Source organism: Bombus huntii, chromosome 12, assembly GCF_024542735.1.
Source record: "Bombus huntii isolate Logan2020A chromosome 12, iyBomHunt1.1, whole genome shotgun sequence".
NCBI lineage: Eukaryota > Metazoa > Arthropoda > Insecta > Hymenoptera > Apidae > Bombus > Bombus huntii.
Window position 1 is genome coordinate 2,089,558 of NC_066249.1, and position 17,543 is coordinate 2,107,100.

Here is a 17,543-nt window from a genome sequence, read left to right on the forward strand (position 1 = left end):
TATTCTTATAGTCTCCTAATATGTAATTTTATTTTCGAGAGTGTTGAGCGCCTTTGAAGGCTCTCTTCTAACAAGCATAACAGGAGAATATGAAACGCAGGCAACTTCATGACAACTTCTTTATTCAATTGTTCCCCTAGTAAGAAAATCGCAAGAGGAGGATAATAGGAGAACACGGAAAGCAAGAAGTTGTAGTTTAATTTCTCTGAACGATTATGTTTTCCTGGTGACTAAGATAGACGCGCAGTACTAGAAAAGTAGAAATAAAATGGCAGTACTAGATGATCTCTTGTATCATCCTATTCTCCTAGTAAGAGAATTCATTTTTCGACGCTTGAAGAACGTCGATGGAAGGCTTCCTGGATGACAGAAGAGAATATACAACAATCGATAAAATCATACGCAAAGTTATTAAAGATGTGTAAATATAAATGATTTGTTACATATGACACATATGTGTTAATATGTGTATAGTAAAATTAAAGAAGACACAAGTTTCTATGTTTCATTCGACGTTAACATTTTGATTAACTCCCACTCGAATGATAAAAAGGTATCGAAAATTGATGATTCAGAATTATATAATAATTTAAGGCAATGATTCCAAATCTGCGAACGTTTCATTTTATACTAAAAACCAAATGTGAAAATATTTGTTAATAAAGATTAATAAGAATCGTGATAATTTATGATACGATCAATAACAATTTATAAATTAACAAATCTATAAACTATATTATAGGAATAATATAATATATACATGAATTCTAGTCCTTCTTCAACTGTATATGTATCCTTACGGAAACCGTCTATGGTCTTATTTAACGTCACGTTTATTCTGTCCTAAGCCAATGTTTTCAGCTGTCACTGCTCCGATGGTAGAAAAATGTTATTATCGGTCATCGATAATATACCGATGATGGATATAGATGTTTTTGTTTTATGCTTAGATGGTGAATTATGACCATCATATGATGTGTCAAAATTATTATTAATAGCATTGATATTGACCAAGAATAAGATAGACCTTGCATAAATTACAAAAAAAATGTTCCATGACACGAGAACTACGTAGTTCCCCATACCATTTTAGTGTCACATGCGACATTATCGGTTCAGTATAGGATAAAATAGAGATCGATCTATATACGATACATCTCTCCAATTATCTGAAATAATGCCATCTATTGCTTCTTTCTCTCATTCATCCAGCCATTGAAGAATTTCTTCCAAAACCTGATAACAGTAAAGATAACAAAATATTTTAGAATTCTTAAATAAACACTACTTATAAATACATATATTTGCATAATTAAAAGTATGTAAAAATAATGAATTATCAATGTCATAATCCTCTGATTCTAGCGATCACACCCTTATTCAGTCACATCCGATTTAACGCATCGGACAAGTTGTTTATCTTTAAACGAAAATTAATTGTTTCTCCGCAACCTCGAAATTCCTTCATGTGTTGTGCCAAATAAAACTGAGAACTACTGAAAATCTAATAATACAATTAAATGTTAATGTAACAATCATTAAAATACAAGGTGGATTTTAAGATTTCATATAATACATTTTACTTGCGTTGCAAATCTAACGCGTATTTTCCCCGCGTTGCCTAATTCAACATGTCTTTCAGATATCTTTGCGCATACTCTGACATTATCTACCCAACAAGCATCTGCATTGTATCAGTGAATGAAATCCTATTGTGTATAATCATTATTTCAATTGACCACAACAAATAACAAAGAAATTTGGTACACTAGCAAAGATTACACTATGCAATTACAATATTTTCTCTATAATCATCCACCAATACGTTCCTGATAATTAATCGATCATCATTTCCATTACTGGGTACAGCCAAAGGAACAAGGATCTGGGGAACAAACCGGTCGTTCGTACCCCGATCACGCAACTACGATGGAGGTTGCCGCTCTGTCGTAGAATGTTAGAATAAATTGATGGAAGTGATGATTTGATTCCAAAATCGCAAGGTAGAAGAGCAACAGGCTTTGAAAATGAAAAACATCACGTCTCGGGTACCGGTCTAATGAACCGGCAGAGATGTTACAAAGAATGGGCTGAAGAATCGATGCTAGTCCTTTGGAATTTGTACTCCTGTACTAGGAAAGGTTATGGGAAAATGAACCGATCCTGGGTGTTTAGATCACGCCTCCTCGACGGTGGTTGTCCCCTTCGTCGTAAATAGATTGGACTGAAGAGGCATTTCGAATGTTGGGAACCAAATGAGATCTGTCCACTGCAAAATTATATGTATTTATTGCACTCCTGTATGTACGAGGCGCATAGGATGCTAAAAATGTAGATATGTCGCTTTTATGGAACAAAAAATGGGGGTCGGAATTTTTCCCAAACGTTATAAACTATGAGAAATAACTTTACGAAAATTATGTGGTTTATTCGGTTTGATAACAGAAATTAACAAAGGCAACAAAGATTAAATCTTTTAGTAGATTTCAAGAGTTTGTTTACATCCGGGAAAAACATGTCACAGTCAGGTTTGAACATGTTCTTGGGATAATATTTTCCCTTATTGCGTGTGTTTTGTTAAACCACAGAGGAAAGCACACCATGCTTTATTGTTAGACAAATTGAAGGTTATGTATATATATTTGTATATGTAGCAGCGAATATTCAATTTGCCCAGCAACTTTTCCAAAGCAATCAAATTATGAAACATTTATAGGTATAATAATAATATTTTATATATATTAACCACATATTTTTTGTTATATTCCTGTGATATAGTATGTCAACGACTATACATGAAATATTAATTCATTCCTGAGGCATCATAAAATACGTTATACTTCCGATGGGACAACTGGGTATAGAACCACAAGAAAGCCGCAAGAAAATCGCATTCCACGTCGTTTCACGTGTCCGACCCTTTTCAATCAATTTCATTTCGAGAATCAACGATGAAGTTACTAACTCGACTGAAGTGTGGTACCAGTCTATGATTTTGCCACCATGTTCTCTGACTTGCGATCGATGTTCCAAATGGGTTAGGAAACGAACGTTTATATATTGTTCGAGCACGCAGATAAGAACGTACAGCGATCAGTAAGATTGCCCATGTGCACTTGAACTGGCTTTCGCGATTTGTATTTTCACTTCACTTTCATAAAATATTTTGTGTTTTGTGATTAGAAGGGTCCAAGCTAGATTTAAGATTTAGCGAGTATTGCACCCGAATAGAACAATTTTCAATATCAGATTATTTGTATCAATTCTTTATATTAAAATGCAGAACGCGACGTGCAAAGAAACCTATTCCGAACTAATGAATAAAGTACAGATAAAAAATGTTTACTCATAAAGATAATAAATACCTGCATCCGATATGTTCGTCATAAGTTCTACGTAATACAACCGTCGTCTGTGTTGATTAGGATTTTTTCCCCGCGGCATGATTGAGCAACCAGAGGAACAAAAGTGTTTACGATTCACGATTAGATGTGACCAACCTTGTCATTGATATCGTTGTGGTCCGAGGAAAGTTATTATGAAGCCGCCATCATTAAATAGGAATCGCCGAATCCCGTGAAAGAAATGAAGATTGGAAGAAATCCGTAACAAAGTAAAGAATATTATAATTTGTTCTTTATGACAGAAAAAGAAGTACACTACTCTTTTGTATCTTTCTTTTTTCTATCGAGTTATTGTTCATGAAAATATTGCTTTATCAAAACTACGAACTAATTATTATTTATTTACCATAGGATAAAGAAACATCCTATTCAGAATAAAAAAATATATAGCTAATATATTTCAAATATTATGATTATATGAATATTTATAAAATATAAAACATGACGTACTTTTTTTGTCTGTTAAACAGAGCTGGGCAATAAAAGAAATAGCGATCTGAAATTGATGATATCCTGCCATATCTGGAAATTTTCTCTGTGATCGAACAATAATCTGCACAAAAGAATTACACAAAATGTTAAAGTAATGTATAAAAGTAGTAAATTATATAAAAATAAAACAACAATCTACGTCAAATACGCACAAACGTGACTACCAAACGTCGTTTCGCGACGTCTAACAACTTCAGTCTCCGACATTAAACTGACATCTCACTCCACGGTTTGTCTAGCGAATAATGGTGACGAGGAATGAAAATAGCAGAGGCTGCTCTTCGGTAAGTGGAGCGATACGAATACTAGTCGTCAGATTCCTGGAAAAAATATGTTTTTCTTAGCGATCTTATTATGTTTCAAACAAAGAAACATTACGATAGGCTAAACAGTGAGATACGTGTAAAAAGTAAACACGCGTAAGTTAATATTTAGATCACTTTTGAAACATATGAATTTAAGACATAGATACCTGCGTTTATATGTCATAATTTTATTTGATTAAATAAAATTGACTGCTACATAAAGCTTAAAGATGACATGTATTTTAGATCGAAATAAAATGATGCTACTGGTCAGAAAATTTTAATAAAGAGAGAGAGAGAAGGAGAGGGAAAAAGAAGAGGTTATGTAAAGAGAAGAAGAAAACTAAATGAAGTGATTTTCAGAATGAATCAATGATCCGTATAAAAGAAACCACTAAGTATATTAATATAAAGCAAAATCGTTTAATCGCACTCAGAATAACTATCAAATTTTAGATATGAAAGGTCCAACTTGTTACTTTAAATGCCTAAAGTAAATTAATATACATTATAAAAATATATTTCTAAATAATAGCTAACTAATGTACCAAATCATTATAATCAGTTGTATTTATGAATAATGTATAAATTAAATATCACAAAAATAATTATGAAAAAATAATTTGCTCTTTTTAAAATATTTTTTGCAATTTTTAGAATATTTTATTTGAGATATACTAGTATATTATATGCTGTATATATATAGCACAATACATTATAATATATATGGTATACTATGTATGTAACAGAGTAGCACAATTATTAATTATTATTATCATTACGTATTTAATAACAATTGTAACTTTTAACATGTAAAATGTATTTTTATTTTAAACAGAAATGTTTAGAACTACAGTAGAAAACAAATTAAACAGTTGCTGTAATTACATGGTTCAAGATCGTAACGTAACAAAGAATATCTAAATAGCCAGAGGTGGGTGATATTTACACTGAATGTACGGAAGGAAAGTTATATTCGACAAATTTGATTGATATTTAAAAATCTGTGATACACGATGAGTCACTTTATAATTCTTATCGTAAGAGCTAAAGAAATTTGATAATCTCGGAGGAAAAACAGCACCCTCTCTTTCTGTCTCTTTTAAACATTCCGTTATTTAACTCTCGCTTTATCTTTTCTTCAAATGTTTCATTCCTTATACCTGCTTCTACTCTGATTTTGTTTCTATTTGTTTCAGCCTTTACAATGTATCTTGAGTTGTTCCACTTGAGCCTTAATATTCATCTGAGATACTTATTCTGTATCACCTCCAGCCTGCATTGCTCTTTCCGATCCCATATCTCTGCTCTATACAGCGTGATGCTTTTAATTAGAGGTCAAATAACTTAATCCTTCTGTTGAAGTCGCCTCTGAATTTTCTTTGTTCAATTTCCAGACCTGTTCCATTGAGTGCAACAAAGACAGACTGTACGTGCGTTAATCAAAAGAGACGATAGTGTCCGACAAGGATGAGCTACACTGGTGGTGATAAAAAAGGAAGACGACAATGTGCAACAAGGATGTATAAGGGCATAGGCGTATTGAAATGCTCCTAGACGTATTGAGACGCACGTAGATACGTGGCGATGCGTAGAAACGCGCGCAAACAGCTGAAGATGTGTGGAAACGTGCCTGTACCTCGTCTGTGCCACTAGTATACTTAATCGATTGCGATGTATACGATACGAGAATGATGTACTCGAATTGTGTGGCACAAAAAATTATTGCATGTTATTCTGTACCTCGTTTGTGATTCTGTATGAAGATATGTCTATTATCATTGGCCACGGTCATATATGATTTATATGACCGTGATTATTAACCAAGGACAGAACGTGGTGTATGGGTTCATCCTATACCTAGTTTTTGGCATTATAATATAATCGTGAATCCCAGGATCGACCATTGAAACCGGTTTTCAGATGGATGCTTTCCTCACTGAATTAACGGTAGTAAGTCGTTGCATCTTGTTTCTTTTATTCTTCGTTACAGGAAATGCCTTCTGCCAACTTACCGTAATTTTTATGTTCTAATCTTTTGTAATGATAAAATGTGACAAGTTATTTCTTTGAATATTATTCGTACGGGCAATTGACCATAAAAGTAAATATAAATGAGATATATCATTAGCAGTCTGCAGATATTTACGCAAATTCATATTTTTATGAATATAATTAAAAAATGGTCATTTAGATAAAAGATTTCATCAACTAAATATGTATTGCAAAGAGTTCTTATCTTTGGCTATTTTATATATTTTTGCATGTTCAAATTTCTCAGAAATGCATAAAATTACGCAGTTCAATTATTAAGTACACAAAAGTAAATAAATGAAATGTATTATTTGCAATTCATTATAGATTCGTGTACCGGACTTATACAAATGGTTATATAAGGAATATATTAGGTTTCAAACAAACATTTAAACATGTTATCGCTGCGAGATCTCTCGCGACCCTTTATTACCATTTTTCTTACTTTTTCTTTTATCACAGTCGATGCTACGAAATACATATACAGATTGCTTCTCACGTGTTCAACAATAAATATAGGAAGGAGAGGAAAAAGAAAACTTAGATACAATCATCGTTACCAGAGAACGAACACGATGTTTTCCATTATCACGTTCGAAGTAAAATGTCCATTAACGTAAAATACACGTTTCAGGAGAAAACCAACAGTAAGAGGAGGAGTAAAACTTTCAGCATTCCAACTAGCATATTGAAAGCTGACACTTGTTACTCCGGTACGAAGAAAGCTCTTTACGATCTCTTATCGACGGTCACGCAAATATATTACAATAATCAAAACCGGGTTGAATAATATGTGAATCGGTAACTCGTGTAAACTTCTTTTACACCTCCATGCAAATGCTGCACCCATTATTTCCAGTATGATTGCAGTCATTTACAATGGCTACGAAAAGTATTTCCACACCATTGTATTTATTAGAATATTTATATATGAATTAATTAAATTTAAGTATATGAACATCTTTGAATCAATTTACATTATCAAATTCTACTTCTTTAACATTGTGACTATGGAAAAGAATTCCTAAGAATTTGTATAATATTTTTTTCGTCACTGTTTCTTCTACCTAGATTCACAATTTTACCAAATTTGAAGAAATTGACGTATTTATAATACAATATATTGCTATAATATATTGCATGATCCCATAGGTTGTTTCATACCTTCATATGACTACGAAAATCTGATATTACGAAAATGAAATGTAGAATCTGATAACAAAAGAGCTTCATTGAAAAATGAAGATATATGCAAATATTTGTTGTAACCACTGCGCTTCCTTTATGTGTGGTTACCCGATTTTGATTAGATAAAATGAAAGAAAGAAATATATATGTATATGAACGAGGCGTTGTCGTCACGACAAAAGCATCTGTTACAAAATAAAATTGCAATATGCAAAAATGATAATTCCATTGTTCTTCGCGTCTGTGATAATTGAGTGAAAAATACTCAATGATCTCAGACACGAAAGTTAATATGTATTAACAACATTATACAATTGTGTTACTTCACTTAGGTGATTAAAAAGGCACATAGGCGTGCATAGTCCGAGGCGTATCGAGCGGTTTTCTCTCTGTGCTTCGAAAAGTGACTTAGAAGGAAGATTACTATTATCGTGTGGGTAATGTAAAATGGCACCTCTGCCCACGCTCGTCTCTTCGTGTTTGAAAACATCTCGAAAATACTTTGTTTAAATTTAATTATTTTGTTTAATTTTATAGAAGAATAATTCCACGTTTTTCCAATCCACAAGTTAATTTCGAGAAAAGATTGATACGCGTAATCAAACATTAGGCTAACGTTAGCTGCATTTTCACATTGATGGCCGATGACACTCGGCAGCCTCGGACATTTTAACAAACTATACAAACCGCAAACATCTATATTGAACGTCACACCCGTACATACGTGTAAAGATATACGTATATAGTGTATATAATTATTTATACGCGAAACATAATCATCATACAGCATTCCATAAACAATGGTATCTGTCCGATTTACTATCAGATCCTTGGTGGATCGATCAATAGTGGACGGGCCTGTTCTAAAATCTTTGTAAAACGTTTTAAAAATTACGATTTAAAAAATTTCCTATAAACCGCTGAAATTTGAGTGAATCTTCCGTATTAGTGTGAATATATGTACGTATAGGCACGTTTCTCGTTTCTGAATCCGTTAAAACAAGCAGTCGCAAAAATTTTCAACTAAATATCTATAGTCTCTACTCTATGATACGGTTCAAGCGAAATCCTCCCGTTTCAACTACGATTTTTTAATTGCGCTTGGAATCGAAGTGAAATGCTCACGCATTGCTTTGTTCTTTCGCGATTATCGTCGAGATCATGAACAATCGTTAACACGTCTATCGTTCTATAGTATCCGATCATTCAAACAAGACACGCATGTATAACACTATTACACGTTCATCGAACGTTCTGTGTCATGGCGCCTTTGAAATGATTTCCAAATTTCACTCTTTACACGATTCTTTGTACATTCCTTTCTTACGACTCCAATGCTGTCCAACAGTTTCTCTTTTCTCACCATAGATCGCCGCTATGGTTCGTTCAAAGTTAATTAAACTAATTAAAACCCTGTTGCTTAATACAATACTTTATCTTCTTCTCCTTTTAATACCATAAGTAATATTTAACGATTGATTAAAAAAAATTTCATTTATCATTAACGATGGACAGCATTTTATTCAATCACTCGTCAATCATTCCGTTTATCCTACTTAATTCAACCTTATATACTAAAACTCCTCGAAGGACGTATCCAGAATATACAGGGTGTTAAAAAAGTGGCCGATATTTAGAAACTGATTGTAGACATTAAGACACGAAGGAAGTTCGTGTACAAAAATGTAGTTTGTGGCTTATTTTTCTAGTTATACGCCATTCGATATTACATCAGAAATACGCTAGTATATATAGTTGCTGTGGACCAACAAATCAACCGATGTACTTTTTCTTTCTGTCTCATCGACACTTCGTGTTTTTCAGACAAATGAAGGAAATCAAATATCACGGCAGAAATTCTATTATCGTTCGTTTTTTTATAACAAACACGAAGTATCAGTGAGAGATATATATAGGAAGAAATATAGCCTAATTTCCAGCGTAAAATTGAATTGTTTATACCTAGAAGAACAAACTTCAAGCAACAACAATTTACAAATGAACCCTCTTCATTGCCTTGATGCCTACAATTACACCGTACAAATGTGTTTTCTTTAGCAGCTTGTATCTTTTAATCTTCATCCACCAGTTTGTCCATAAAAAATCTTCTCTTGTCCTTCGTCCTCTCTTCTTCCGACCACCATTCCGGAAATCCTCGACAGACAAAGAAGGCACTTCGTTCTCCCAGCGAGAAAGGTCCACGATACAGAATGAAGGTTGAACGGCGATGCAAGTTTGGCGACCATAGCGCGTCGAGTGGTCGCGGTCGCTCCATGGTCCACCATAATGGTGGACAACGCGGCTGGGTCGCTTCTTTCCCGTCGTTTTTCACCCGGCACCGGGTGATCTCGATGCGGCATCGCCGGTGAACCGGCTCAGAAGCTGCCACACTCGCGTAGCACGCGATTTCCGAGTGGCATCGGCGGACGGAAGTTGTTGATTACCTGAAACAAGCGGCACACAGGCGCCGGAATTAGGAAAACTGGGCCGTGATTCCGCCGATCGGGAATTCATTCTTTCGCGGTCGGACGTTGACGCGGCGCTACGGCTAAAAATAAAACGAGAGAAAAAAATGGAAGGAAAGGGTGTGCGATGTGTCGCCAAGACGGTGGATATGTGAGGCGAGAGAAAGATTAATCGAACCGATGGAGAAGGTGTCCAGTGGGCGTTTTGTTCCACCTTGGTTGACGTCGATAGGAGTTTGTGATCAATTTTTAGAAATATTCTTCGTTCGTTTGTCGGGAGTCGGATTTAGTAAGTTTTGTCTTTTACACTGTGTAAAATCTCATTGAGTACGAGACATTCGATAGAGTTCGATGTCGATGCAAGATTCTGATGTATTAAATGTAGGTTTTATGAAAAATTGTAACATTCGATTAAAATTCAGCATCTATGCAAAATTCCAACGTAGCAAATATTTATGGCGATTGCAGGACTCCTGCAATTTTGACGTTGGGAAGCTCTAAAATGTTCGAAGGTTTCTACGAGTGGTATTCCATTTTCTCCTCAATTTATCCAACGTTGCTTATTTCATAATGTGCTTCGTAATGAATTAACAGTATAAAGAATGCAAACGTGAAACTGAATCCACTTACCGCTCCATGGTTCTCATGGCACGGGCACTCCTCCCCACGGGAGAATTTACGTAAGTTGCGGAAGATGTTTAACTGATGATGAGACACCTCGATGCACTTCTTGAAAAGAATCCAAGTGACGCTCTCGTTGCAGGGTGGCGTCGTCAACGAACCCAGATACGTCCAGTAGCCATTGTCATCTGGATCAGGAAACGGGAAGCACGAAATAAAATACGACGTTAATTAAAAAAATGAACGACTTATAAAATGAAAAAAGTCGTAAAGTATTTCCAACGATAAGATCTGCCACCGTGATAAATGATGGACGCAGACGATAGAAAGCGCGCTCGTATGATGGATTGGTTCGCGTTTTTTGCGTTTGATATTTTAAACTGAATACTAATTTATTAATATGTAGAGTATCGAGCGCGAGAAAAATTACGCAACTTCATTAACGTAATGCTTTTTTTAAAAAATTACGCGATTCATTATTAAAACGATAATCTATATAGTGGACATGACGATCGATCAAGAATATTTAAAATATTCCACACGTTGTCTCAAATAATTGTGTTTTCTCTTACGGAAGACGATAAATGAATTTTTAAAGACACCTTGGAAAGCTTGGTAAGCAAATTTCTATCGATTTTGAAAGGATCTGTCATGCGAAAGCTTCGTGTCTCGTTCGTAATTTCCAATTCCCTTTGTGTGACCAGGTTCGCGTGGCATAAACGATAGCATAAACGATAGCACTGCTTTAAAGAGTTAAGCGATCGTGATTGAAAAGTAGGATGAAAATTTTAAGAGTCCTATGCAATTAATGGGCGAGAGGAGAATAAGTTATTGGACGATTTTTGTTTGACATTGGTTAATGATGAATAATGGAGTTAGGCGAATATAAAATTGACGATATTTTGATAGAATACTCACCAGGAAGTAGCTTGCTGGGATCGATTGGATCTGCGATTTCTACGACTTCGTTCTTATGCGAGACATATGGCAACAAACGAGCGATCTTCTCCATTTCCTCGTGTGTCTTTCCCACCTGCAATTACAACGTTGCACAACACACTCCGTCAGTACGATCATCAACCTTTAATCTCTATTGTATACATAAATATTCATATTCTTAACCGAGTCGTATGATGTATACTTTCAAAAACCGACAAAAGAAAAACCTACATGTACCACTCTTTAATCAATTTAGAACGAAAGAACATTTTAATGTACGATTTTGGAATTTGTAACGAACTGATTCGGAATCTGATTAATATTATTTCACTCTCACACGGAATTTCCATTATGCTAATATTCTCCAACAATTTCAAAAACGTAAAATCCATGTAATTTCTACTAAAAAAAAAAAGCAACGGACGCGTGAAAATTTTTTTGGTTAAAAAGTTCAACTTTCTTTGAAACGATCCATTCTTATTTCGAGTTAAATTACCGATTATCTTACACGAGTGCATCTTCATCCTAACTCATACACTGTTCTTTCAATGAAGTCAAAAGACGCCTAAATATTCATAGTGACGCAACGAGGAAAACTGCAGACATTAAACGAAACACAGTTAACAGCTATTAGAATAGCCAACTGGTTTTATCAAGAACAAGTTGGACGATCGTCGCCTTCCTGTCTCTCGAATTTAATTAAAGGCAAAATGCCTTTGGAAGATAATGTTATCGGAAAAATGGCTGAACGAGGAAATGGAATTTGTATAGAGAAAATGTAGAAAAGAATATACATTCAGCCAGTATTAATGACCGTGCATTATCTAATGGTCGTCGAATGTTTATTGCTTAGTAATAATATATATGCGAAAATTACGGCCTCTCAAAGTCTGTTAATATAGACGTAGCAAGCTTAAAGATTAAGAATGCTTTTTTTTTCGAGCGTAATATGCACTCTGATCGCGACGAAACGTATTACTACGCACCTATCTATCCTCGATTGCTCTAAAACGATTCACGCTTTACTCAATGCGCAAATGAAGAAACGTTCTTGTACTTGTGGAGCATATTAGAAAAGTTTCTACTGCGAATCTTTTTTAATTTATAGAACAATTTAATGAAACATTATCTGGGAATTATAGCAAAAGATAATATTAAACTTTCAAGGCCTTGGAGAAATATTTTCAATTTATAGATAAATTTAACGGAATATTTTCTTAAGATTACGATAGAAAGATTTTAAGTTTTTGATATGATATTGTCTTGGATATTGATACGAATGAAGTTAGATCTAGCCAAGAAAATGTTCTATTCTAAATTTATAAAATGCTACACAGGAAGTTAGTTACACAGGGCTACCGGCACGTAATCAGCTATAATAAATTTGAACAACTTCCGTGCAACATTGGCGGCCGTAAATAATCTGTTTGGCCGGCACAAATTCGATGAAAATTTCCAGCAAACAACGACTACTATAAGCAATCGATTGCACAATGTCACTTTTCGAATTGCCTCGCGTTATAACGTTCCGCAAATATTCTAACAACGATTGCGCAATCGCTGCGCGTGGTTTTTATGTGAAAATAATTCCGATTGAATATCCAAATCTATTCGTACACTTCTTGCGCGACAAAACCTATCTCCATTCGCGGATCGTGCAAAGCGGAAGTCGCTAATTTAAAATCATTCGCTGCAATTCCTTTCAATGTTCCTTACCCATCTCGTCTCTCATTTATTTCATTTTAATTTTTATCTAAAATTCTCTAACGTTATTAATCCAAACGTGTTATATAAAAAAAAAGAGTGGAACAATAAACTGCAAAATTTTAATTGCAAGCGGAAAATATTATAATAAAATTAGCGGATACCGGTAATTGAAAATCGCGTGCATGATTTCCATTCGTCCTTGGTGGCGCGATACCGTACTGATAACGAGAGAATTTCACTTCGTCTTTGAAATAACGGATAATGATTCGTTCTCGAAAGATTACGTAACGTGTCATCAAACAGATGATGAAGCAGACCGCGTCACTGTTACGGATTCTGCTTAGGAGAGCTTACGAGCTTATTTAGAAGCCCAGACGACTGTAAATATGGATATGTTTCTATGAATACGGTTCTATGCACCCGTAGAAAAAACAGCATATAAACGGATTACGATCTTAAGAATCTGCCGTCGCGGCTTTGAAATATCGCTGACTTTGAGACAGGTATCACGATATATTCTAACTCTGTCTTGTTTAATAACTGCAACTCTAATAATAGATTTTAATCGCTCAAATTCTGCCTTTGATAGGGAACCTTTATTCCTCGTTACCATTTGTTTCACTGGCTTATCGTATTTTTATTTTGTATGCAAGCCTCAATAGAAAATTAAACGTAGGAAAATGATAAAAATCGCATTAAGAAAGATCCCCTCCTTTATAATCATTCTATCGTGTAAGCTAGCACAGCGAGGAAATTGGCTTTGAATAGGCAAAATTTATAATCTCCCCTATCCTCGTAACCATTAATAATCAACTTAAGCTACATTAAAAAAATCACTGTTAACTCGTAAATGACGAGAAATTCGTAACTTCATAATTATTTTTCCACGAACTTCGTTAACTAATTATAGTTGTGGATACTCGAATCTAATGTTACCTGTAAATGGCTACTTGTTTATAATCTTGTCATTTTCCTGCTCTCAATTTTCATCCATTTGGCAGTCGATAATAATTAAATTGGTAATTTGGCTTTTAAATTTGCATCCTATTCGTGTCGGGGAATAAACGAAGTTAACAGCTTAACGTAGGTGTAGATATAAATTAAATAGATCAACGTAGCAAAGATACTTAGAGATCTAGAAAATAGTATCTAAGAAAATAGAGTGTCTAGAAAATAGCATTCAGTGAAGAATGATTACTGACCTTGAGGAACACACCGAGGACCGCGAGGCCATCGGACGCCTTTGCAGCTTCCGCGAAGGTGTTGTATTTACTCGTGTTCCAATGCACCAGGTGCAACTGTAACATGAAAATAGCAAATAGAATACATCCAACAAAATAAATGATACTAGTATTTGTAATAATTTTTAGACAATGATATTTCTGTAGCAAAATTTTATATCGCTGTTGTACACTTATTTCTTCTTTTCTTCTTTTTTTTTACTTAAATTAGAAATTTAATCGATATCCTGTATTTTACATTTTATTCCAAACATTTTTTAGGAATCTTCGTCAACATCAACTGTAATTAAATGAAAATCAATCGTTTACAAATATGTAATACAACGACAAAAATCATGCGTCAGAGATTATTATGCAAATTTATTAAGCGTTGTGAATAAATTCGATATTGCAAAATCAACAAATGATCGATCTCCTGGAAGATTCTCATGCATCGTGTTCTAAGAAAAAACCAGTCTTCCGATATATTAACAATTTTCCTCGTGATGTTTACATCACAATCTTAGTAGACCACGCTAGTCTTAGTCTCGCTGAATATTTATGACTTGAAATCAGTATAAAAGGAAGATCACTAATGGAGTCATGCGATCGAGAAGAAAGCTACAAAGATAATGCTTTATGAATCATGGAATTCAGGCTGCTTTCGTGAATCGAGTTTCGCTGAAACTCGTGATGATTGTGGCAACATGTTTCTCAAATAATTCACAGATCATCATGTGGTACTTGACGAAATAAGCTAACAGATAATTCACGGCGAAACTAACACATTTCGTGATCAAACATTACAAAATATGTTTTTGGAGAATTGAACTATTTATTTATGATATCTTAGTTGACCAATATTAATTTTAATTTTTAATCTTGTTATTTTGGTTTCTTTTCGTATCCTTAATATTGCTAACAAATTTAGTAACATTTAAAAAACCAAAAAGAAATTAAAATACAAGATTACAAATAAAAATGAAGGAATACAAATTTCGATCTTCTTTCTCTTCAATTTTTCCATTTAATAAATTAATCGGTATTCTGTATACTCAAAAGGAAGTACATTGTCGTCGGTGCGCTCGAACCGCATCGAACATCGAAGTGAAGACGTGCACTGCAAACAAACGCGAGTCCCAAGCAAACATATTTCACACTACCGTTCGAGAATGCAATTGCAACCTCTTAACGTCGAAGCGACCACCGCGTGTTTTTCTCTAACAATTAATCACGAAAGAACTTCTCCGTTGCGCAATCGATGTCTAGTTCCTTGCTCCGTAACAACCGAAGGCATTTCTCATAAAGTTTAGGCTCACGAAGTTTAAACACATTTTCTTACGTAACTTTCTGTTCGTCATTTCCATACAAATGGCATGGACAATTATCTTAATTCTTTGGTTCTTTTGAAATAGAATAGGAACGTAAACAATGACATGGTACGTAACGTTCTAATAAAAATTTACTCTAAAAGAAAGAGAGGAAAAACTTAATTAATACTTCGTAGGAAAAATTTCACAGCTAACTGATTCCTCTGAATTCCTAACATCGTTATTGAAATAATTCTGAAGCTGTTGACATAACAAACGATTGTCTGACGCAGATAATATACATAAATATTCATATATGATAGCTTAATATAGTAAACGAATATTACAGGGGAACACTATGTTACATTTTCTATTTTTTATTACGTAAAAAAGTAATTTGAAAATTCAATACACTGTCGACTATTTCTATATCATCTAACCTGTTCTTTTGAATTTGATTCAGGGATTAAATGTATGCTATTGCTATCTATCTATTCATGAATGTTTAAAATATATCGGCTATCATCACCGTTGCTTTTATATAAAACTTCGTGGTATCTATTTTTAGAAGCTACTCGTACAACATTGGACGTGTATTATCTTCACCATCAAAATGCCGTCATTTAATCATCAACTGATAAAAAAATCAGGGAATTAATAAACATGAACTTCCATAGTAGTCTTCGTATGTTTCAGAACATCTCCAGAATTTCTAAAAATCTAGAACACGAAAGAAGAAGAGAAAGGAAATTGATCTCGAAAATAAATGATTCGGCTTAGGTACTCGAAGAACAAACGCAGCACGCATTGTGCTTTTAATGATCATATTAATTAGAAAACTGGTTATTGCTGGAATCTTTCTTCGACTCATGGACGATGAAGTGCACGCGTTCGAACAAGGTCGAATCGTAACCGTAAGTTCGTACGAATCATTGTGACACGAATCATGCTCCTCGACAGTGAATTATTAACGATTCGCTTCGAAGCCAGACGCGCTGGTTGTTGAGAATGTTTAGAGAGCACGGTTAATCACCAATCCCACGTGCGTCCTTTTAAATTCGTTTGCAGGCGGCCTCTTCGTCTTTTGTCCGTGCACGGAATCGCAAATTACGCCGAACGATCTCGCGTTAAATCCCGTTGAAACGTATTTGTTCCCCTCTCTCTCTCTCTCTCTCTATTTATATCATACATCGTGGGCCTGAATTCTAGAGGAAACAAAAGTTGGCAAGTGGAATATGTAAATAAATTTGTTACAGTCGCATTTGTTGATAAAAATGTAGAAACTTGACCATGGATATTACACACACAAAGTCCAGGTATATGTAGTTTGTTATTCCTCTAGAACATCATTTTCGTCGTAGATGAAGCTATAAAATGCTTCTCTTGTTTCTTTACATTTCGTAAGTAAGATTTTAATTTCTCTCTAGTTTAATAAATCCATCATTGAATCGATTTCCATTAGCTCTGTGCGAACAAATAATACAGGATCTATTTGTATATTTGTATATTTAAAAACTTTATATGTGAGCTGTGAATGAATTACCGTAAAGCTGCTTTCAAAATTTTGTGATTCTTATCCCGTTAACTAAATAAAACGAGCTGACCTGTCGCTCCAATTCAACAGTTACAGTGAATATGTATATGAAACGTATAATTTATGTACGGTATCTAGTTGGAGTTGCTGTTACGGACAATTGTTTACAAAAGTGAAGTAATCGTTTTTAAAGTGAACTAACCTCTCCGGCGAAGGCCTGTCCATTCACAGTGTGTTCGGATCCTCTCGAGTCGCTACATCCCCAGTGGCAGTGGTACTGTTCCAATTTGTAGACGTCGTCCATCAAAGGTCCGCCGCTCAAAA

The 17,543-nt window shown here is 34.5% G+C and overlaps 1 protein-coding gene and 2 long non-coding RNA genes across 7 annotated transcripts in view; 1 reads left to right on the forward strand and 2 right to left on the reverse strand.

Annotated features, from left to right (window-relative positions):
* Positions 1-105: 105 nt before the first annotated feature.
* LOC126872024 (uncharacterized) lies at positions 106-5,592 on the reverse strand. Of its 3 annotated transcripts, none has more exons than XR_007691806.1 (4): positions 5,365-5,592; positions 4,049-4,216; positions 3,855-3,957; positions 106-2,269 (listed from the first exon to the last, which is right to left on the reverse strand). It is a non-coding gene; the product is annotated as an uncharacterized LOC126872024 (long non-coding RNA). The 3 variants fall into 3 exon arrangements; XR_007691805.1 differs by lacking the exon at positions 5,365-5,592 and adding an exon at positions 4,369-4,490; XR_007691804.1 differs by lacking the exons at positions 3,855-3,957; positions 4,049-4,216; positions 5,365-5,592 and adding an exon at positions 3,366-3,848.
* On the forward strand, positions 4,174-8,613 carry LOC126872026 (uncharacterized). 3 transcript variants are annotated; one of them, XR_007691809.1, is made up of 3 exons: positions 4,179-4,315; positions 4,448-5,241; positions 5,599-8,613. It is a non-coding gene; the product is annotated as an uncharacterized LOC126872026 (long non-coding RNA). The 3 variants fall into 3 exon arrangements; XR_007691810.1 differs by having other exon boundaries at positions 4,448-5,135; XR_007691808.1 differs by lacking the exon at positions 4,448-5,241 and having other exon boundaries at positions 4,174-4,315.
* LOC126872015 (carbonic anhydrase 1-like) overlaps positions 6,624-17,543 on the reverse strand; it is a 28,963-nt gene continuing 18,043 nt past the window's right edge. The window contains exons 3-7 of the mRNA XM_050631480.1: positions 17,422-17,543; positions 14,358-14,453; positions 11,428-11,542; positions 10,519-10,697; positions 6,624-9,867 (exon numbers count right to left, since the gene is read on the reverse strand). Coding sequence (XP_050487437.1) covers positions 9,799-9,867; positions 10,519-10,697; positions 11,428-11,542; positions 14,358-14,453; positions 17,422-17,543 — 581 coding nt within the window. The 3' untranslated portion in view covers positions 6,624-9,798. The remainder of the gene's footprint in view (positions 9,868-10,518; positions 10,698-11,427; positions 11,543-14,357; positions 14,454-17,421) is intronic.